Source organism: Oryzias latipes, chromosome 13 (assembly GCF_002234675.1).
Source record: "Oryzias latipes chromosome 13, ASM223467v1".
Lineage (NCBI taxonomy): Eukaryota > Metazoa > Chordata > Actinopteri > Beloniformes > Adrianichthyidae > Oryzias > Oryzias latipes.
Window position 1 is genome coordinate 27768357 of NC_019871.2, and position 22168 is coordinate 27790524.

General features: G+C 41.7%; 1 protein-coding gene across 3 annotated transcripts; it reads right to left on the reverse strand.

The window, feature by feature from the left end:
- Nucleotides 1–1153: 1153 nt before the first annotated feature.
- Nucleotides 1154–21057, reverse strand: LOC101174937 (von Willebrand factor A domain-containing protein 5A). Of its 3 annotated transcripts, XM_020708464.2 has the most exons (20): nucleotides 20869–21057; nucleotides 20715–20775; nucleotides 16833–17035; nucleotides 16528–16750; nucleotides 15378–15544; nucleotides 15182–15296; nucleotides 11504–11676; nucleotides 11338–11426; nucleotides 11119–11263; nucleotides 9620–9699; nucleotides 6013–6127; nucleotides 5769–5927; nucleotides 5551–5666; nucleotides 4140–4360; nucleotides 3960–4025; nucleotides 3731–3796; nucleotides 2238–2297; nucleotides 1924–2063; nucleotides 1663–1786; nucleotides 1154–1555 (listed from the first exon to the last, which is right to left on the reverse strand). In XM_020708464.2, exons 2-20 carry the CDS (start codon nucleotides 20755–20757, stop codon nucleotides 1476–1478), a joined length of 2385 nt encoding a protein of 794 aa, XP_020564123.1. In that variant the 5' UTR covers nucleotides 20758–20775; nucleotides 20869–21057; the 3' UTR covers nucleotides 1154–1475. The 3 variants fall into 3 exon arrangements, with proteins under 3 accessions (XP_020564123.1, XP_020564121.1, XP_020564122.1); XM_020708462.2 differs by lacking the exons at nucleotides 20715–20775; nucleotides 20869–21057 and adding an exon at nucleotides 17154–17362; XM_020708463.2 differs by lacking the exons at nucleotides 2238–2297; nucleotides 20715–20775; nucleotides 20869–21057 and adding an exon at nucleotides 17154–17362.
- Nucleotides 21058–22168: the final 1111 nt, after the last annotated feature.

Consider the following 22168-nt stretch of genomic DNA (forward strand, 5'->3'; position numbering starts at 1 on the left):
TACCAATAGAAGTGATTCATTCAAGTTGGCAAAATTGGATAAGTTATATATATATATTTGTCACAAGGAAAATGGAAATAAGATCAGAAACTCCTGCGTTTACTTTGTCCGTTCTTCTACTCCAAGCAGAAACTCTTTCTTTTGATGATGCAGCCGTGTTACTTTTTTGATGGGCGTATAATCTTCATATGCCGTCATTAAAACCTCAGACTCCGTCTCACTGAAGTATAGCGCTTTCTTTTTTTCACCACGCGTTTCCATGGTGACTCCAGAAATCGGCGATCCATTGAGAATGTCTTTATGTATTTGACGAGCATGTGCATTAACCCAGGGTTACCAAGTCGAGCGTAATTATGCCAACTCATATCCGGTCTTTTGGAACCGACTTACCCAGAGTAAGCAAGTTCAGGCGGATTTCAGCCAGAGTTCAGGCTTAAAGTCAGGCTAGTTTAAACATGCTTCCTGGAATACCCCCCTGAACAGCCTGATGAAAAGTTGGCCTTTTCCAGGTGGAGATTCCAGACTATTTGTCTCAGATTGTTAGAGATGAATGGATTTCATTAGCTGCATTTAACATTTCATGATGTTTAACTGTTTACTTTTGAGGAAAAGAACTACAGATTTACAGAAAATGTATTCATTTTAGACTGTGGATTTAAGGGCTTTTTATGTTCCTGAAATGTTTGTTTCTTTCACTCTGAAATAAATATTGAAAGGTGTATTCTGCGGTGGGTAAACGTTTTGGCTTGTGGGTCACAAAAGGTTTTAAAATTAGACAGAGGGGCCAGTCCAGGCGCAGAGGCGTGGAGCGTTTTGGCTATCCACCCTAGAAGAAAGCAATGACATGGAACCTGGATGAAAATGTGCTCTAATTTGGATTGAAAATGAACAAATGTATTTTAAAACAGAACAGTTTGGAGTTTCTAATGGCAGAAATGTGGCCTTTGGCCTCATTTTAGTGCAGCAACAAGTTGATGTCCTTCAGGGAAAAACCTCAAACACTGCGTTCATGTGGTGTTGGAATGATTGGAAAAATGACTGACTCATAAAACACACATGAATGTCAAAAAGATTTCCCACCGCCTCCTGAAAGCAGAATAACTTTCTGCATCTAAAAGACAAATTCATTTGCAGCAGGGGAGACTGAAATTCGTAAGGATTATCAACTTCATTTATTCCAGATTTGCAGAACAGATGAAATAGTTTAATCCCAGTCCCTGAGCCGTAGTTTGCCCACCACTGGTGTATACACAAGTACATGTCTATTTTACACATTTCAGTTGATCATTTAAAAACACAGTGAAGCAAATAGTTACTTTTATTGTAGAGTAATTTAGCTGCCAGCTCAGTAACTTTTTTTTCTTTTAAAAACATGTTCCAAACGGTTTTATTTTAGAAAAGCATCTTAACAAACAAACTCCTGCAGATTTTAACACAGGAACATAAACCTGAAAAAAACAACCTCAGTGAACACATCACAGCCCCAGAGTGTCTGTCTGCACGTTGCAACACAAAAGTGCATTTCCAGCGGCCACACAATCGGACATGGAAGCCACTGTGGGGGGGTGGGGGGGTGGGGGGGGACACAAAAAGACATGAAATTTGACAGAGCAGAACTTTTACCAAAACAGCCGAGCAAACGCTGCTTCTTCTGCGTCATACCTTTCTGCGTTTTCAGCCATGACACGGCTTTCACTGCAATAAGCTCCCATTCTTTCTTTGCCTCCACCTTAGAGCTATGGAGCCAAATCAGAGCCAGAACGGTCGCCCACGCTGCTTTACTGACCTGAAGAATCAGAAAAGGCAGAAGCTTCACATAAACCAGCTGAGATGAGACTAACACTGACAGCATCATTTTCTAATGCCATATTTGTGCTTAACTGCACTTAACTTGTTATTATTAAATGCAGATGTGTCACAAACCTTTGTGGGTTTGGCTTTTTTCACTTCTTCTCTGCTTTTTCCCAGAATAATAGCCAGAGCTGGATCAAGCAGCCAGCGGCCACAGGCCTCCTGCAGGGAAACCAGCTGCAGCAGTGGATCCTCATACCGGGGCTTGGAGTCTGCATTCAGTTCAAATGAAAAAAACAAACAAACAAACGTAATGCAGAGACGTGCCGTCGTGTTTAAACGTGAATGAATTAAGACTCATAAGAGAGCAGAGGTGTAGCCAGATCAAAACAAGTCAAGAGGATGCCTCATGAAAGGTGTGCTCCCCCGTCAAATGCACAGCCTACCGTTGCTCTGCGGTGAGGGACGTCCAGCACTTTTAAGGCTGGAAGCAGGTAGTCTGCAAGCTAACGGCAACAAAAGATATATTTCAAAAAAAGAGAATCAGCATCATTTCACTTTTAGAGGCTATTAACAACACCAGCTTACACAGGAAATGTGCCGAGGGATCAGAGAGTCAGCTCTGTGATTCGCTCATGTTTGGGATAAGAAGACAGCGCTCACTTTTAAACCAGGTGAGACCAGAAATGAAGTGATTATGACCCTTGTGCTATCTTGTGGGGTCCAGATGACCCCATTGCCAACGTTGGCAGTGGGGTCATCTGGACCCCACAAGATAGCACAAGGGGTAATGCAAGTATAGATGTGCTGCATATACTTTTACTATTTGAAATAAATCATTAAAGGATTTGGTGACTGATTAAAACTAATCAATAAAGCAAGAAACAACATGCTGATTTTAATCATTGACATAAAAATAAAAATTCATCCAAAACAGATTCCTCAGGTCTTCCTTTTTCCTCAGTTTAACAAACGACACCAATTAATTGACACGTTTTAATGTTCTTCAAGTTCCTGTTATCCTCTGTATTTGTTGAAGGAGCAACAGAAATGTCAAAGGATCTGATAAGTTTGGAAAACGTACGAGTCGGATTTAAAAGGTGGATAAATGTTGGACTGATTCATTGGCATTCTTACCAATAAAATCTAAGTTAAAACGTTTTGATTGTTGTCCAAATACAAAGGCATTCATTATCAAATTTTTTTTTTTTTAAAAAGATTAATAAAAAATTTGAATTCTTTTTTTTTAAACTGGTGTACATGAGTTTTATAAGTTCTGTCTTAATAGAACTTAATGAAACAAAAAAATTAACAAGTAAATTAAAAATTGTAAAATGTCGACATAAAGTATTTTTTACTGCTTAGAAATGTTTAAAACAAATTTAAATGTAGCAAAGAATTATATTTTGTTTTAATTTGTTTTTTTTTCAGTCTAAAAAAGCAAGTTACGACAGTTAGTCCACAGTGCCCCCTAGAGGTCAAATGAGTCATTACAACCTAAAAGGTCTTGAGGTTTTCTCATTGCCAAAATTCAGAACAAAAATAAAAGATGTATTCCAATTAAAGGGGTTCACATATGGAACGACCTGAAACTATCAGCTCAGGAAACTAAACCATCAATCACATAGAAAAGATGTCTACAGAAATACAACTAATGACTTTGTTGTTGTGCTAAACTGGTGTAGAAAAGTAAATAAGATGAGTACATAGTGGTACATACACACAACATGTGTACATAGTTGTAGATGTACCTTTTGCTCTTTTGTTAAATGTGTAGCAATGCATGCAATGGGTGCAGAAATACATTCTGCTACCTTTAATTTCCCTGCGTAAGATCTATTGCATTGTTTTTAATGTATATTTTCTTGTGGAATTTTTTAAAGTTGGGTCTTACAGAAAGTTGAGGTGTAAATATCTCCAGTATCAGGACTTCACTTACCACACTTTTTCAATGAAAGGCTTTTTTTGGGCCTTTTTTTTAGAGATGAGTAAATCCTCCTGAAAACTGTTAAGAGAAGGAACAATTCAAATCTCATTTGTAAAGAAAAAGCAACAAAAAAACTCACAACTGAACTAACACAGTGTGATTATTCCAAATGATCAGTTTGCTTGAATTCTGACAACTATCTTTTGAAGTACAAGAAATGAGTTTGGCTGTGAGCGCATACCGTTATTACCGCCAAAAAGATCATCGTCATCATCTCCAAAGAAGAACAAAGAACCTTTTAAAACCACTTTGTGAAGAAACAGAAGAAGAGACAAATATTAAAGCACTCAAAGAATGTCAGAAAAGACACAAAAAAACGAAAGTACTTTCACCGACTGATAAATTAAGACGGGTCACTCACGGTCTGCATGAAGTTCTTGGGTAATTAGTGGGCCTTTTATTATTCTGTTATTGCTTTTGTCCACAGCGATGAAGGCCGTGAAGGCACTGCTCACTCCAGACTCTACACTAACCTCCACCAGCTTTTTCTTCACCCCTTCACTCTGCTCGCCTTCACAGCCTCTTTCCTCCATCTCCAGCCGGCGAATCAGAGTCAACGCAGCCAGATGGTGCACTGTGAGGCTGCAGAAAGAGGAAAACACCCCTGAACAATGGCTATTCTTCATAAAGAAAACATCAAAAACTAGCCTTTCTTAAGTTACAAGTTTGTATAACCGAGAAAACCTTTTAACCCACCACCATTTTATAAAAAAGCCTCAAAATGTTGCCAGGCAAACTGTTTTGTTTATAGGCATTTTACTTACATTCCAAAGTCACCAAAAACAGAAGTCCATCCATGTACATTTCATATATCTGTAGATTTACATGGGAAGAACTAAATGAATGTGTGCTTTTCTGATGTCATCTTTTTTGTGGGTTAGTAGTGTCTCTAATACATTTGTAAGCCAGTCCATAACTGAATGAGGTATAAATCAATAATTCAAAGACGCGTCCTCGCCAGAACACACCCTTTGACAGCAGGTTGACACTTTGCAGTGAAATTGTATGGATGAGCAGAGATTTCCTGAAAATTTCTGCAAGTCCGTTTTGTGCGTAAATGAGAGACTTTAAAAGGATTTATGTTTTTGAAAGACTATTTTACTGAGAATCAACAACAGAGTATTAGAAAGAATATTCCTAGATCATCTCATAAAAGCAGCAGAAAGCCTGGTTTCCTCTTTGGTTTCTATTTCTTTTTTCTATTTTAAGTTTTATTCATATATCATTTTATGTTTTATTATGTTGGGGAGGGTCGGGAGGGTTGAGGGAATTCTGTTTATTTAACCGCTTCATTTTTAATCGTTTTAAGTCTGTAAAGCATCTATAATCCTACTTTTGTAGGAAAAGGGCTTTATAAATAAATCTTGATGTGGTTTCATCAGATGATGGAACATTAGAGGATGGGGAGTCAAGAGTCTGGTAGCCCTTGTGCTATCTTGTAGGGTCCAGATGACCCCACTCCCAACGTTAACGTGCCTTAGAGGCACGTTAACGTTGGGAGTGGGGTCATCTGGACCCTACAAGATAGCACAAGGGTCATAGTAACTTAATTTCTGGTCTCAGCGAGCTCTGGCAGCAAGACAGGTGCACTGAACAAGCCGATACCCGTCTTGTGGGGGTCCAGATGACCCCCACAGGATAGCACAAGGGGGTATTAAAGCACCACCACGCTGTTCTCATGGCTGTGTGACAGCTAAACAACCGCTAAACAACACTTAACTATTGGAGATCATGAGGTGACAGCAGGTTCAAAGATGTCCAGGGGGTTTCACCTGTCTGTGCAGGAACCCATGGGTGCAGGCTTGAGGCTGAGGAACAGTTGGTTTTGACAGGAATGACCTGCAATGCTGTACTTCACAGTCAAAGAGCCCTCTCCTGTCTTTGAGCTCTAGGAAGGCAGGAAAAACAAAGACTCAGCGTTTAGACCAAACGCTTGATCATAAAATGCCTTTCCAAATGTTACTTGGAAGTGACAAACTGATGCTCCTACCTGACCTGTGAGCTGAGCAAATACCACAGAGCGCTGTCCCTGGAAAATGTTTTGGATGGTTGGAGAGAGGACTTTGGCGGTCACTCCTGCGGGTAAATCCCACGTGAGAGAAATGTCCTCCACAGACGGCTGCAGAGCAAGCCGCAGAGACTGCATCGCCTGACAGACAGAAGGGAGGATTGCAATATCAGATATCAGTGATTGCTTGTCTAAAAACAAAAAGTAAAGAAACATCAATTCTTACTTTTAGTTGCATCCTGTCATTGTCTGTGATGAACTGGGCATGACCTCCTCCCTCCTTAGCCATCCCATTGACGAGAGCAGAGCTGGCTCCTGGACCAATCCCGAAAGAGAAACACCTAGAAATTAAAACAAATTTAAAAAATGTTTGCCTCTTTATAAAACAGGTCCTGAAGATCTGGGGGGGGGGGGGGGGGGATTCCAGAAAGCAGGTTATGCTAGCTCCCACGGTAAGTTTGAGGCTAGGGAAGTTGAAGTTGATAACCTCAGCTTTCGGTTCCAGAAATGGAGGTATGTTTCAGGGTAGGTCAAGTTGCCATGGCAACTCATGCTCTAAACATAACCTGGTCTGGAGCAGGTTTAGTTGAAGGTTAGTTTGTTTACAGAGAAGTGAAGCAGCATGGCGTGTCCATTTGAAGATAATTTAGTGGATGAAGAAGCTCAGATAATACTTTTACCACCGTGAGAGGATGATAAGGCCACATATGGATGTTGGAAAGAGAAACTTTTTTACTTTGATCTAACTTAATTATTTGCTTCAGTTAAGAGAAATCTTTTTTTTTTTTAGTTAAGTCAGCTTAAAAATAACATAGTTATCAGACAGTTATTTTACTTTCATTCAAAATAATGCAATAAGTAGGTGTAACTTTGGTGCTGCTGTTAGATCGGCATTGCAAGGGATTGTGGGATACCATTCCCTTTGCCTGTCCGGACGGATTTGGGTTTAAGTGTGGCTTTTTGACCAAATGTGTTTAGCTGTTTAGTTGTTTTACTGTGTTTTATCGAGTTATTTGTCCTGTTATGTTTAATTCTTTCTGCACCATGAGTGAGAAGGAGGGAGAGGACCATGAGTTTATATAGTACCCCAAGTGCTTAATCAAGTTGCAAGAAATGAAGTTAATGTTACAATCATAGTAACCAAATACTGGATATATATTGTTAATCCACACTGTATCATTTATTTTAATGTTATAAAACAAAGAAAATTTAGACATATTTGTATAGAGAGATCAAGAAGTACAAGAAATTAAGATGTAAAAACATTTAATTGAATTGGAGTAAAGTGACATTTAGTTAGATAAATATGTATATTTGAGTTGTATAAACACTAATTAAGTTTTATAGATGTAAGAAATTAGGTTGAACAAATTAAACTCAATTATTTGTTACCAATAATTTTTATATATATATATATATATATATATATATATATATATATATATATATATATATATATATATATATATATATATATATATATATATATATATATATATATATATATATATATATATATATATATATATATATATATATATATATATATATATATATATATATATATATATATATATATATATATATATATATATATATATATATATATATCTTTGCCCTCTCATTCTCTACCACCTTCGGAGGTGTTTCTCATTTTGACCTTGGGGTGTCCAGTTCATATTCTGCACACATGTTCCTGTATATTATTCCAGCCACTTAATTGTGGCGCTCCATGTATGCTTCACCTGCCAGCATATTACACCCTGCAGTTATGTGCTGGATTGTTTCAGGCGCCTCTTTGCACAAACCTACACCTTGGGTCTTGTCTGGTGTGGTAGTTCTGAGCGTCTACTGCTCTGGTGCTCAGGGCTTGTTCCTGAGCTGCCAGGATGAGCGCTTCAGTGCTGTCCTGTAGGCCAGCCCTTTCTAGCCATTGGTAGGACTTCTTGATATCAGCCACTTCAGTTATGGTCCGGTGGTACATCCCATGCAGGGGTTTGTCCTCCCATGAGGATCTGTCCTCCAGCACTGTATCCTCTGCTTTCCATTGCCTGAGACATTCACTGAGCACACTGTCAGTTGGGGCCTTGAGATTGATGTACTCATACATCTTGGATGTTTCATCCTGGATAGTGGCTTCTACGCTCACTAGTCCTCAGCCTCCTTCCTTGCGGCTAGCATACAGTCTCAGAGTGCTGGATTTGGGATGGAACCCTCCATGCATGGTGAGGAGCTTTTGTGTTTTAACATCCGTGGTCTGTATCTCTTCCTTTGGCCATCTTATTATTCCTGCAGGGTATCTGATAACTGGCAGTGCATAGCTGTTTATTGCCTGGGTCTTATTTTTGCCATTGAGCTGGCTTCTCATGACTTGCCATACTCGTTGGAGGTATTTAGCTGTTGCAGCTTTCCTTGTTGCCTGCTCCAGGTTGCCATTTGCCTGCGGAATTCCAAGGTACTTGTAACTGTCCTCAATGTCTGCTATTGTTCCTTCTGCGAGTGAGACCCCTCCTGTGTGGACTACCTTGCCTCTCTTTGTCACCATCCGGCTGCATTTCTCGAGCCCACATGACATCCCAATGTCAGTACTGTAGATCCTGGTGGTGTGGATCAGGGAGTCAATGTCACGCTCGCTCTTAGCGTATAGCTTGATGTCATCCATGTAGAGGAGGTGACTGATGTTGGCCCCATTTCTGAGTCGGTATCCATAGCCAGTCTTGTTGATTATTTGGCTAAGGGGGTTCAGACCTATGCAGAACAGCAGTGGGGACAGAGCATCACCTTGGTATATCCCACATTTGATGGACACTTGTGCAAGTGGCTTCCCATTGCCTTCAAGGGTGGTTTTCCACAGCTTCATTGAGTTTCCTATGAAGGCTCTTAGAGTCCTGTTGATGTTTTACAGCTCCATGCATTCAGTGATCCATGTGTGTGGCATTGAGTCATAGGCCTTCTTGTAATCAATCCAGGCTGTGCACAGGTTGGTGTGTCGTGACTTGCAGTCTTGAGCGACTGTTCTGTCGACCAGGAGTTGGTGTTTGGCTCTTCTAGAGTCTTTACCAATGCCCTTCTGTGTGTTGCTCATGAATTGATCCATATGCCTATTTATCTTGGTTGCAATGATGCCAGACATGAGCTTCCATGTTGTGGAGAGACAGGTTATTGGCCGGTAGTTGGATGGGACTGCACCCTTTTATATATATATATATATATATATATATATATATATATATATATATATATATATATATATATATATATATATATATATATATATATATGTGTGTGTGTGTGTGTGTGTGTGTGTGGGTGTGTGGGTGTGTGTGTGTGTGTGTGTGTGTGTGTGTGTGTGTGTGTGTGTGTGTGTGTGTGTGTGTGTGTGTAAATATATGCGTCACAATGAAAATGGAAATGAGATAGAAACTCGTGCGTTTACTTTGTTCGTTCTTTACTCCAAGCAGAAACTCTTTCTTTTGCTGATGATGCAGCCGTATTACTTTTTTGATGGACGTATAATCTTCATACGCCGTCATGAAAATCTCAGACTCCGTCTCACTGAAGTATAGCGCTTTCTTTTTTTCTCCACGTGTTTCCATGGTGACTCTGGAAATTGGCGATCTATTGAGAATGTCTTTATGTACCTGCTGTGCACGTGCATTAACCCAGGGTTACCAAGTCGAGCGTAATTACGCTAACTCATATCCAGTCTTTTGGAACCGACATACCCAGAGTAAGCAAGTTCAGGCGGATTTCAGCCAGAGTTCAGGCTTAAAGTCAGGGTAGTTTAAACATGCTTACGGAATACCCCCTGGTCTGAGTTTCTGAGCTCTCACCTGTAAGAAGCACAGTTCTCCTTCACCAGATCCAGAATCTCCTTAGTGTTGCTCACCTCGCCGTCAGTGAAGACAAACAACTAAGGAGTGCAGAGATGGATTTGACAATGTGAGCTGATAAGACACAGCAAGAGACGCAGTAAATGTATCTGTGATTCACAGCTGAATCCTGTTTCTGTGTTATGTGTGCTGTGATTATTAAAGACAACAACAGAACCAAAACAAGCCGACCTCTGCAAATGATATTGATACCTGTTAAAAGGTAAAATCCTCTTGATAGTTGAGCTTATTTATGATCAACCAAGTTTTTTTTTGGGGTTTTCAACTTTTAATTGCAGCTCATCCTATAGTTTTCATGAGCAGATGAGGTTTGTGATCAGGCTTGTTTGTAGTGTTTTGCTTAGTTCTTAAATAAATTAGAACAAAGTTCCCCCTTTTTCTTTTCCATCGAATGAAAGATGCATATTTTTCAATTTTCAAAACTTCCCTGTGACTTTTTGTTTCTAAATTTGAAATCCTATGAGATTTTTTAACAAGTATAGTCACATTACTACGGAGCCCGTGAACTGACATGGGTAAAAAAAACGCCAATTCGTTCCCACGAAAAAAAAGGTGACAAAAGGTGACGAAGTGACCTTTTCCACACCCAATATTTTCAACCGGAAACAAACCTAAATGCTTCCGGTTGCATCTTCATTGTAAATAAGATTTCTGTTTTAAGGCATTTGTCATGCCATTGCCTCATTGATGTTTCCATTGACTATAGCGAGATGATTGCTACTCTGGGCGGCTGGTTGCCGCCGGAGCGGCATAGCGAGCTCTGGCGGCGGAGCTCCTTTGCTTTCCACGCCGGCATCCGGACAGCTGGATGACAGACAGAGAGCCGCTGCAGGATGGGGAAGCAGCAAGATCGGGCCTCCTAAATCCTATGATATTTTGCTTATTTTAAATCAAGAAAATAATAAAAAGATTCCCTAGTTTGATTCCTGTTTTTACTTTCCCCTCTTGAAATAATGCGGGTCACAGAGACACGGATGTAGTGGCAGAAAGAGGCTTTTGCGGCAGGACGGAGTGCGTACCGGTATGTGAATGAACCAAGACAATGGAGACGTCATTACCGATGCTTTTTTTAAAATAAATAAATTTGATCTCTAAACATTCTCCGTGTCTTCCGTGCAATGTGATGAGACACACACAGACAGAAATGTGAAGGTATCTGCTGTAAGAATTGCTCACATCCCTGTTTATGAAGGACTTATTATGTAGATTATTATTTTGTGGGAAGGAATGAATTACTTTTTTACCCGTGTCAGGTCACGGGCTCCGTATATTACAATACTAACCAGGATATATATCCTTAATCTCATAAATTTAAATTGAGGGATTGCAGAGGATGCTAGAATGTAAGAAAAAGCACTAAAGCTGTGATTAACTTCACATTTCTTGATGATGAAATACAGATCATACAGTATATGTGTGTGTATGTATAAATGTATTACTTGTCTAGGTTGACCACGGATGCAGCTTTGTCTGTAAATATGCTGGAGAGGCTCCAGGATGTCAGTTCCTCCAAGATCAGCCGACATTTCCTCGACTTTTTTCAGAGCCTGTTTCATGGTCTTCTGGCTGTACCTCAGGCTTTTCCTGTTATGGAAAGTGTACGTGCATACAAACAACACACTACAACCAAAGTACAAACTTTGTTTGATTTAGCTTACTGGAAGAGGTGTTCAAAACGGTCACCAAAACTGTAAATGTTGAAATAGCAGCCCATTGGTAAACTCTTCAAGAGGAGCAGGAGAGTTTCCTTAAGAGAGGAAACAGGAAATACGTGACGTCAGGTCATTCAAGAGAAAAGGGCAGATTTTCTGCATGAATGTCTACCTTGGCACTGTCGATGCGAGTTCGATGATGGATGTCAGCCATAGGAAAATCCATGCTGCCTGATCGATCCAGTAAGAACACAAACTCTCCACAGGAAGACGAGGAAGACTGCACCGACTCAGGAAAGTTAGGGTAGAAGCTCGCCATCACCACTGGATCACCCATCAGTGTTCCTAACGAACAGGAGAAAAACATATGAATTAATGTTATGTCAAGTCAGAAAAACAAGTAAAAAGCAAGAATATTTTGAAATAGAAAAACTTGACACTCGGAATCCAAAACAAATTGCATCCAGCCAAAACTCCCAGAATCCCTTTAACATATTTAAAGGGCTTATATTGTGCTTTTTTTAAGCCTTTTATAGTAAACTATATCCATATATATGGTCATATATTACCTTTGGGAAAACGCAAGAACAATTTTTTTATTAAATATTAGTTATGCAAGTAATTACGACTCAATCCCGGAGGCTCCGCCTTTCGCTTCGTGCGGGTGCCGCATATTACATGACATCATTCTAGAATCAGCCTCGGCAGTGCGTCTGCCTTTCTCCCACGAAACCAAACAATATCCAAACTTTTGCAAACGTGGATGTTCATGTTGTGCACGTAAAAGGAAAGCATTTGGCTGATCACCGCTAGCTTCACGGAGAAAGTGGGAGTGTGTGTTAGCCTGATGGCGGTGCTGGCAGCACAGACTCTTCCTGGAAGGGGCAGTTCCTCACTTTGTGATGTCACAATGTGAGAACCTGCTCGTTTTTGTGAATTGTGAGCTGGTTGTCAGAGTGCAGGTTTTTAGAGGAATACTCAGAAATGTGTGAATGGATCAAAATACCATATTGGGTTTGTTTTTAGTGCGGAATGAACATTGCAACACACTTAACAAGTCAAGGATTTAATTTTGCATCATATACATTGAGGTCAATAAGTATTTGATCACCCTGTGATTTGGCAGGTTCTCCCACTTAGAAAACATGGAGGGGTCAAATAAGTATTTGATCACTTGATTCTCAGATAGATTTCTAACCAGCAAAGACCTGCTGTTCTGCTTTTAAATAGTCCAACTCCACTCTGCTCATGATTCTAAATTAGTGGCACCTGTTTGAGGTTGTTAGCTTACATAAAGGCACCTGTGCCCCCCACAATCAGTCAGAAATCTAACTACCAACATGGGCAAAACCAAAGAGCTGTCAAAAGACACAAGAGACAAAATTGTAGACCTTCACAAACCTGGAAGTGGCTACGGGGCAATTGCCAAGCAGCTTGGTGAGAAAAGAACAACCGTTGGAGCAACTGTCAGAAAATGGAAGAGGATAATGATGACTGTCAATGTCCCTTGGACTGGGGCCCCTCGCAAGATCTCACCTCGTGGGGTATCGATGATGCTAAGGAAGGTGAAGAATCAGCCCAGGACTACACGGGAGGAGCTGGTCAATGACCTGAAGAGAGCTGGGACCACCGTTTCCAATATTTACTGCAAGTAATACATTAAAACGTCATTGTTTAAAATCATGTATCGCACGGAAGGTTCCCTGCTGAAGTCAGCCCATGTCAAGGCCCGTCTGAAGTTTGCCAATGACCATCTTGATGATCTAGAGGAGTCATGGGAGAAAGTCTTGTGGTCAGATGAGACCAAAATAGAACTTTTTGGTCTTAACTCCATTCGGCGTGTTTGGAGGAGGAAGAAGGAGGAGCATCATCCCAAGAACACCATACCTACAGTGAAGCACGGGGGTGGAAGCATCATGCTCTGGGGGTGATTTTCTGCACAGGGGACAGGACGACTGCACTGTTTAAGGAGAGGATGAACGGGGCTCTGTATTGTGAGATATTGTGAAAAACCTCCTGACTTCAGTCAGAGCTTTGAAGATGGGTCGTTGCTGGGTCTTTCAGCATGAGAATTACCCGAAGCACTCAGCCAAGAAAACCAAGGCGTTGCTCCGTAAGAAGCATATCAAGCTTCTGGAGTGGCCTAGCCAGTCTCCAGACCTAAATCCAATAGATAATCTTTGGAGGGAGCTGAAACTCCATGTTGCTCAGTGACAGATCTAGATAAGATCTGTATGGAGGAGTGGGCCAAAATCCCTGCTGCAGTGTGTAGAAACCTAGTGAAGAACTACATGAACCGTTTGACCTCTGTAATTGTTAACAAAGGTTTCTGTACCAAATATTAAAGTTGTTTAAATCAAGTGATCAAATACTTATTTGTCACAGTAATATACAAATAAATTGTTATAAATAATTGTACAACGTGATTTCTGAATGTTTCTCCAGGTTCTGTCTCTCAATGTGGAAATGCACCTATGATGAAAATTTTAGACCCCTCCATGTTTTCTAAGTGGGAGAACTTGCTAAATCACAGGGTGATCAAATACTTATTGACCTCACTGTAGGCCCTATATGTCCATAAAAGGAATAATCTGTGTTTTCACTGTTTCTAAGAACATTATCAGCTTCTTCAAAGGTGTCAAAAAGTCTACGGCTGAAATAGGGCTGTGACGATAACCCCATCACCGCGGAGATGACCTCATCACCGCACTTTTTTTACGCACTTTTTTTTTTACTTTTTGCATATGGTGCGTGTTTGGAACTATAATAAACACATTAAGCGCATTCATCTTTGCTTATAATTTACTTTTCTGCTAGTCCTTTGTTCAGACTTTCCTTCTTTCTTTCAGACTGTTGTCTCCTTTTCTCCCACCGTGCGCGCTCTCACTGTCTGACTCTGCGCTGCACGTGGCACGCGGCTCCCTTTACAGTTACACAAACAGGCGCGCGCTTTCAGAAGCACACATCTTTATTCTACAACAGAAGTTTCCGTCTCGCAAGGAAATACGACAAATTTACTGCTTTCTAATTGTTAATTTTCATTGTATTCATTTCCATCACAAGCTGCGTGCGTTCATAAGAGCGCGACACGGCTGCCAACAATTTTGTGTTGGGGGGGGGGGGGGGGGGGGGGGTATTACTGTCCTCCTTCACTCCGTAACACCAAACATGAACGCGCGCTGTTAGATTTCCATGAAAATCACTACATGTTTTGTTTGGGAACTATTTTTGCAGCGTAACGTTACGTTTCTGTATAAACAAAGGCGGAGCCTCCTGCCCCGCGTTCTTCATGGGTGTTAGGCTTCACGGCTACCGGAAGTGTCTGCAGTCTGCTTATTACTGGGCAATACATAATATTCTGAGAAGATGTCTGTACCAGAGAGCACAGGTGAAACTTGCGTGCAGCTCCAGAGCGGCCTGCTGCAGAAGAATCAACCCCCCCCCCCCCAACACACGGGTGCGCTCCTTCCTACTATTCCTACACAAGACGCTTCGCGCTCACACACAGTCAATCTACAACACCTATAGTTAGTTCACCAGTTAGATGTGTAGTTGTTAGTTGTTATTGTTGTTTGTTAATAAAGACTAGTATGTTGTAATTGTATTTATTTTCGATGCGGCCGCCGGGGGATTTTGTGTTTTTTCTTTGGGGGGGGGGGGGCTGCGGTTAACCGCGACACTGCGCCCCCTGGTGGTTCATCACCGCGGTGAGGAAAAATTCGACACCGTCACAGCTCTAAGAAATGAAAGAATATTCACTATTTCTTTTAGAATGAAGCTTGTTGATCAATATACACAAGTGATGAAATGGTGTATTTATTCTAACAGAAGTTTGTGAACTTGAACTCACCAGGCTGAGCAGAGTCCTGTCCTGCCTCCACCACAGCAGAGGGCTGGTGAGCATCTTTGTAATAAATCAGCAGCTCTACATCTCTGTCAAACTTGTGTCCTGCAGCCAGCTTCACCTGCACACCAACAACACAAAGATGACGAAACCTTTGTATCTTCTTTTCAGCAACAACTACTTCTCACAGCTGTTTACTTACAGCAGCCTCTGTGTGATCAGTGTTCAGGTAGTGAAGAGGCTCCAGAGAACAGCTGGACTCTACTTTGGAAACTGGACGAGGAGAGGACACTCGTGAAGAAAAGGACAGACTGTAGGGAATCTCAGAGGCTGGAACTGAGCTCACCGGGACTCCAGGACCTTCACTACCTGCAAACACGGTGAGAGACCAGGAGGCATCAAAAACACGAGTATGTTAGGTAGAAAAGGGGAACGCTTTAGTGCCTCACTCAAGTTTTGTATTTAAATCCAACATGATATGGCTAAAAAGGTTATAATTTGAACATCTGGGTTTTTTTAAACATTTCATTACTCTGTGTTTTTCTTTATTCTTCTTCTGGACGGTGGGGGGGGCTCTATGTCTGGTCCTCATTTAATGCTCTCAGTCATTTCTGATGGTAATGTCTCCCATTTCTCCCACACCCAGGGGTTTTACATAACATTTGTCACACATACACAGACTCTATTAAGAGGTTCAGATTCATAAGTAAAACTGTAAACATGTGTTGTTTTTATGAGGTTTCTTGGGCCAAGTTTGGGAAATCTTAAGAACTATGAGAAAATGACCTCAAGGTCATTGTTGTTTGATGATAAATCTAACTTGTGTCAACAACAGAGCTTCCACCGCAGTTCAACAGAAAATAATAGTGTTAATGAACGTGAAAGAAAATAGTACAAATTGTGAGATACTGGCTTTTACAACCCCAAGAAGTGTTACGTTTTAGACGTAAAAAATAGAACATCAAAGAAAGTAAAATAGCTTAACTGAAAAATCTTCTTTGACTATACATGTATATTATAGGGGTGTGACAATTCATCTTAACAACGATTTGATTCATATCATAACTTGTGGTTGATGATTCATAGTTGATATTGGTTTATTTTAAACAATACAATTCACCGACCTAAAATGGATCCACAACATCTTTAGCCAAAACTTCAACCAACTTCATAAAAAATAAACACAACCTGCATAAGCTTACCTACCATCAAAGTGTAGCATTTAAGTTACAAAATAACACATTTTAAATCAAGTATCATGTTCATCTATAGAATGAGTCTTATATAAAGGGTTTTAATAATTCAGATTGTTTGAATATTTATTTGAACAACAAATCTTGAGGTTTTCATACCTTGAGGTTGGTAGCGAGGGTTGAGCACAGCAGGCAGACAGAACCTCAGCGCCCCATCAGCCTCCACAGCCAGCTCAATGACATACTGCAGCCTGATGGAGGCGCTCTCCCCTGGAGGCAGACTGCCCACACTCAGAGAGAAGATATCAGGATTCTGCTCACTCTCCTCCAACAGGAAGGCCTGCTGCCCTGAGCTCAGTGCATCGTCATACTCCTCACGAGCCTGCAGCAAACGTCAAACATGTCAGTGATGTTCACTGATCTGCAGCTGCTTTACAGAGACGGAAGCTTTCTGTCCACATCACCTGCTGCTTCTCCTTCAGCTCAGCTACAATGTGTGTCTGTCCAATGTCAGCACTGAAATGACACACAGCAGCATCTCCAGGCAGAGGGAAGACAAAAAGCGCCTCTATGGGTTTGTCCTCCTTGTTCTGGTAGTTCAGAGTGGAGATGACTGTAGCCACATGGTCCTTCACCTGCAGCTCCACCTCCACGCTCTTCAGAGGAACTGAGAAAAAAAAACACACAATTCTGGTTAAGTAAGTCCTCCATCCATCTTCTTACACTCATCCAGGACCGGGTCGCGGGGGCAGCAGTCTAAGGAAAGATGCCCAGACTTCCCTCACCCCGCCCACTTCCTCCAGCTCCTCTCCTCCCTGAAGCGTTCCCAGGCCAGCCAAGAGACAACGTATCTCCAGTATGTTCTGGGTTTTCCTCCTCCCAGTGGGACATGCCCGGAACACCTCCCCATGGAGGCGTCCAGGAGGCATCCGGAATAGACACCTGATCCACTTCAACTGGTTCCTCTGGATTTGGAGGAGCAGCGGTCCTACTCCGAGATCTCTCCAGATGACCCAGCTCCTCCTTCTATCTAGCGCCCAGCCACCCTATGGAGGAAGCTCATTTCAGCTGCTTGTATTCGGGAACTCATTCGGGACCCCATAGCTCATGACCATAGGTGAGTATCGAAACAAAGATCCACCGGTAAATTGAGAGCTTTCCTTTTTGGCTTAGCTCTCTCTTCACCATAACGGACCAGTACAGCTACCGCATAACAGCGGATGCCGCGCCGATCCACCTGTCGATCTCACGCTGCGATCTTTCCTCACCTGTGAACAAGATCTAAAAGTATTTAATTAAGCTCCTCAACCTGGGGCAGGAGCACTCCACCCCCTAGTCCCCAGTCGAAGTCAACAGCTCCTCACCTGCTCAGAAAACGCGGCCTGCAAAACCACTGCTTTCCCCTCCTGAAGTGCTGGATGCTTTGCCACAATCTCTTCTAGGCCAACCAACAGTCCTTATCCATGGCCTCCCCAAACTCCTCCCAGAACCCAGTTTTTGCCTCTGCAACACTCCGGGCTGCAGTTTGCTTAGACAGCGGCCCATCAGCGGCCTCTGGAGTCCAACAAGCCAGCCAGGCCCGGTAAACTCCTTTATCAGCTTGACAGCATCCCTTACTTCCGGTGTCTATCACTGAGTTTTGGGATTACCACTGCAACAAGCACCAGAGACCTAGTGACCACAGCTCTGAACAACGGCAGAGACATCAGAGGCGGAAAGCATGGTCCACCCGGACTCAATGTCCCCAGCCTCCCTCGGTACCTGTTTGAAACTTTGTGGGAGTTGAAAGCTTCTCTGATGGGGAGCTCACCCAGATGTTCCCAGCAGAAATTCACAGCACATTTGGATCTGTCACGTCTTTCCGCCCTCCTCCAGTGAATCCAACTCGCCATCACAATCATTGAGCAGCTCTGCCACTCTCTTTACCCAAAGGTCCAAGACACACGTCCGAATACGACTACAAACAACCACAAAGTCGATCATCGGTCTCATGCCTTGGGTGTCCTGATGCCACAGGTACTGATGGAAACTCTTATGACTTGTATGCTGTTGACAGAAAACCCGTATTTGTGCTTTACCCACCTCCCACCACTGGCTAACAGAAACAAACTCAGATCTTCTACATCTCCAAAGCTCCCAAAAAAACTCAAATTTCTCACAAAAAAACTCTAACAAGGTGTAATTCTAGTGTTATCATATGATGATCACTAAATGCAACCGGATAAATGGAAACCCCATAAACCCTGTTTCTAAAGCTGTCTGTGATATAAAATCTGTCCAGTCTAGCGAGGCTCAATTTCCCACCCACATTCCTGGCCCATGTGTATTGTCTGGTTTGGGGATTATTAAGCCGCCACACGTCAACCAAAGAAGAGTCAGAAACAATCTTTGATAAAACCGATGATGACTGGAAATGAGGTTCTGCACCTGTCCTATCTAAAGTAAAATCCAATGTGCAGTTCCAGTCACCGCCCATCACTATAACGTCCCCTGGATCACAGTTTTTCAAAAAATCCTCTAAAGTGAGGAAAAAAGGGATTCTGTGAGCACCTTCTGCAGGTGCATAAAAGTTAATCAAACAAAAATTAAACCCGTTCAGTTCAACCCTCACAGCGAGGAACCTGCCCGCGGCCACCTCACTGACGGATAAGATATTAAGACTCAGCCTAGGTGAAAAAAGAACCGCCACCCCAGCAGAGAGGACTGTACCATGAGAAAAGAAAGACTGACCCCTCCACCACAGAGCCTATTCTGCTTCAGTCAGTACATCACTATGTGTCTCCTGTAAAAACAAAACATCCAAAGCCTTATCTTCAAAAACATCTTTAATAATCGCCCTCTTTTCCGTATCCCTCCCACCATTAATATTTAAAGAGGCTGCCTTAACTGTAAACATGGAGTGAAGGAGGAAAATCATCCACACACACAGAGTCATAACTACTTCAACGTTTCAATCTTTTTCTTCATTTTCAACCTTCTGGAGCTTTTACCCTTCAAAGCCTTCAACTGTTTACGAACGGTAGTGACATGTTTCTTCAACCTAAACCGTTTCTTCTCGTCAAGTGTATTAAAGTCAACCAATTTCTGTAAAGTTAGTGACGTCAGAATGAATTTTTCTAAATCTGGAAAATAATCAGCCACTTTAACCGGTCTACCAAATGAATCTTCTAGGAAGTGATTGATTTCCTCAAGTGAATAAATGTCATCGGATGATATCTGGGACTCTGTCAGAGAGACACAGTCAGAGTCTGAATCCAGCTCCATGTCTGTGGTGACAGGAGGAGGAATCACAGCAGAAAAATCATCAGTAACAGCAGACTGTCCATCTGCACACTCAACCCCTTCACCAGTCACCCCTGTGCCCATTTGATCACCACTAGAATGGTCAGAAATACCGCCAACATTCTCCACACTGACACTCACACCACCTTCAGACTCCTCCTGAAGCTCTGAGGCAGGAGCAACAGCGTTGTCTCTAACATTAACCTCACTATTGCTGCTCTGAGCAGCTCCAGAGCTGCAACCTTCACCAGGATCTGTAGCAGTTAGAAGGGGCAGGGTCCCCCCACACCCACCGAGTCAGCAGCGGCGAGCCCCTGCTCCACCTGAGCGGCCGGAGCGGCCTCATCAGGCCGCCCGTCAGCCGCCCTGTGAGGGCAGGCGGCGCGCTTATGCCCAGCGTTCCCGCACTCAAAGCACTTCAGGCTACCCGTGCTTCACGCGGAAGGACACGTCCAGAGTCTGAGCAGAAGAGCTCAGAAACATGAAAACACCTGTCTGCGGAAGGACTGAACATGCTTCAGCTTCTCACCCCTGCATCCTAAACCCACACGACGGAAACCGCTGGCAAACTTTCCAAAACGCTGCAGCTCTTTCTCCAGAGCTTCGGTGGGGATGAACGGGGGAAACCCCGAAACGATGACCCGAGTCGACGGCACCGGGAACGGGGACACCTATAGGAACTCCCCGCCCACAGTGACGTCACACGCTATAAAATCAGACACTAAAAGCTCCTCCGTCAGAAAAACAATCAGTCCTTTGTTCATTCGAGAAGCATCAGTGATGTTAGCGTGACCAAAGAAAGACAGACAGACAGACAGTTCAGTCATTTTAAGCTCTGGACATGACAGACAGACAGACATTTTTCCCTCAATTTAACAATTTGTGGCCAATAATTAGGTTTTTTTAGCACACACATTTGGATTTTGTGAGTTACTATTTTCAATTATTACTACTAATTTGTCCCACAAAGTTCTTAGTATTAAGAATGTTCAGGGCTCCATGGTAACGACAAAACTTTAACAACACAATTTAAAAAACCAGCAGAGAAAAAGTCAATTCTGTACCTTTTTGTCTTTCACAGGACACCAGACCGAAGAGACATTCCATCCTGTCAATCTGTTAATACTTGCGGCACAAAGTAGATCACAAAAACAAGTAAAATAAAAATAAACTAAATCTTGAATGGAAAAGAAAAGGACAATACCGCCGGCGTTTTACGTGTTTATACAGTTACATTTAGGTTATTGTTCCCGCTATTACTATCTGGTTCCTCCTTCTTTCTCCCTTTCTAACGTAAATGCGTGAATATTAGATTGAAATGTTGTTTTAAAGCGCCTCTGCCCTTTAAACGACTGTCTGTTATGGTGACAGAACAACGGGGTTTTGTTTATGTTGAAACTTGTTACCGGAAAGTGACGATAAAGACGCACCTCTTTGGTCGCTTGTTTTGTTCACAGGGATGCACGGGAGGGGCGGGGCTTTCCTCTGAGTTGACCTAAGTCACAGCAGTTACTGATTTGCATTCTTTTAGTCTCTTTCTGTTTTCCGCTTCATAAAATAATAAACTTAAACCAAATAGTATTTGAATACAAAGAAAAGTATTGGTTAAAAAATAACTAAAAATAAAATTGTTACCAGTTTTTGATTTAATCTTCATTTAACACGGGTAGGTTTACATTATTTTTATTATTACATTATGAGTTGTTGCTTTGTTCTGATGGGTGGATCTGTGATGTGTATACATACATTTTTATATTTTAAGTCTTTAAATATATTCTTAAGTTTGACCTGTGACATTACCTGTCTGGTCCATAATTGATGGGATTGTTTATTTTTCTTTATTACTTTTAAGCTTATTAGCTGGAAATTTGCAAGATTTATTTAAGTTTTCAAATCTTTCGAGTCAAAGTCTTTTCTATTTTGAATAGTGTTTGTTTATTGATAATGTCATTTAACTGAAGCTTTTATTTTTTTCAGATCTCCCAGAATGTGTTCCTGTGCAGAAGCAGCCTCCAGAGTTTGGATTTTATTTTCTAATTCTAATAAATGCGCTTTCTCTTTGTGTTTTTTATGAGTTGAGTAAGAAATGATTTTCCCTCTCATCACTGCTTTTGCTGTTTCCCAAAGAAGACATGGTGAAATGTCAGGATTATTGTTGAATTTTAAGAAGGTTGCCCACTCTGTTTTAAAGAATTCAATAAATTCTTTTTATTTTAACAGAGATGTATTAAACCTCCATGTACCCGAGGGTGGGGATATTTTCCTAAATATATTTACAGAAACTGGTGCATGATCACTGATAATGACTGGATGAATGCTGCAACTTTTGATATCTTTTAAAATAGATTTACTGACTAATAAATAGTCTAAACTAAAGTGTGAGTGATGAACAGGAGAGAAGAAGGTGAACCCTTTAGTGTTTGGGTGACATGAGCGCCAAGCGTCACAGAGACCCAGATCATTCATGTACTGCTTTAGTCAGAGTGAACAGAGAGTGAGGTAAAGTATCTGTGGATTC

What these genes read in the sequence shown, in the direction of transcription:
- LOC101174937 (XM_020708462.2), bottom strand. Translation starts at nt 17,259, where the DNA reads ATGTCCCACTGGGAGGAGGAAAACCCAGAACATACTGGAGATACGTTG. An exon ending in TTGCTCAGCTCACAGGTCAG is followed by an intron (nt 5,667 to 5,768) that starts GTAGGAGCATCA and finishes CTGCCTTCCTAG; the next exon opens with AGCTCAAAGACAGGAGAGGG. An exon ending in AAAAAGCCAAACCCACAAAG is followed by an intron (nt 1,787 to 1,923) that starts GTTTGTGACACA and finishes CTGATTCTTCAG; the next exon opens with GTCAGTAAAGCAGCGTGGGC.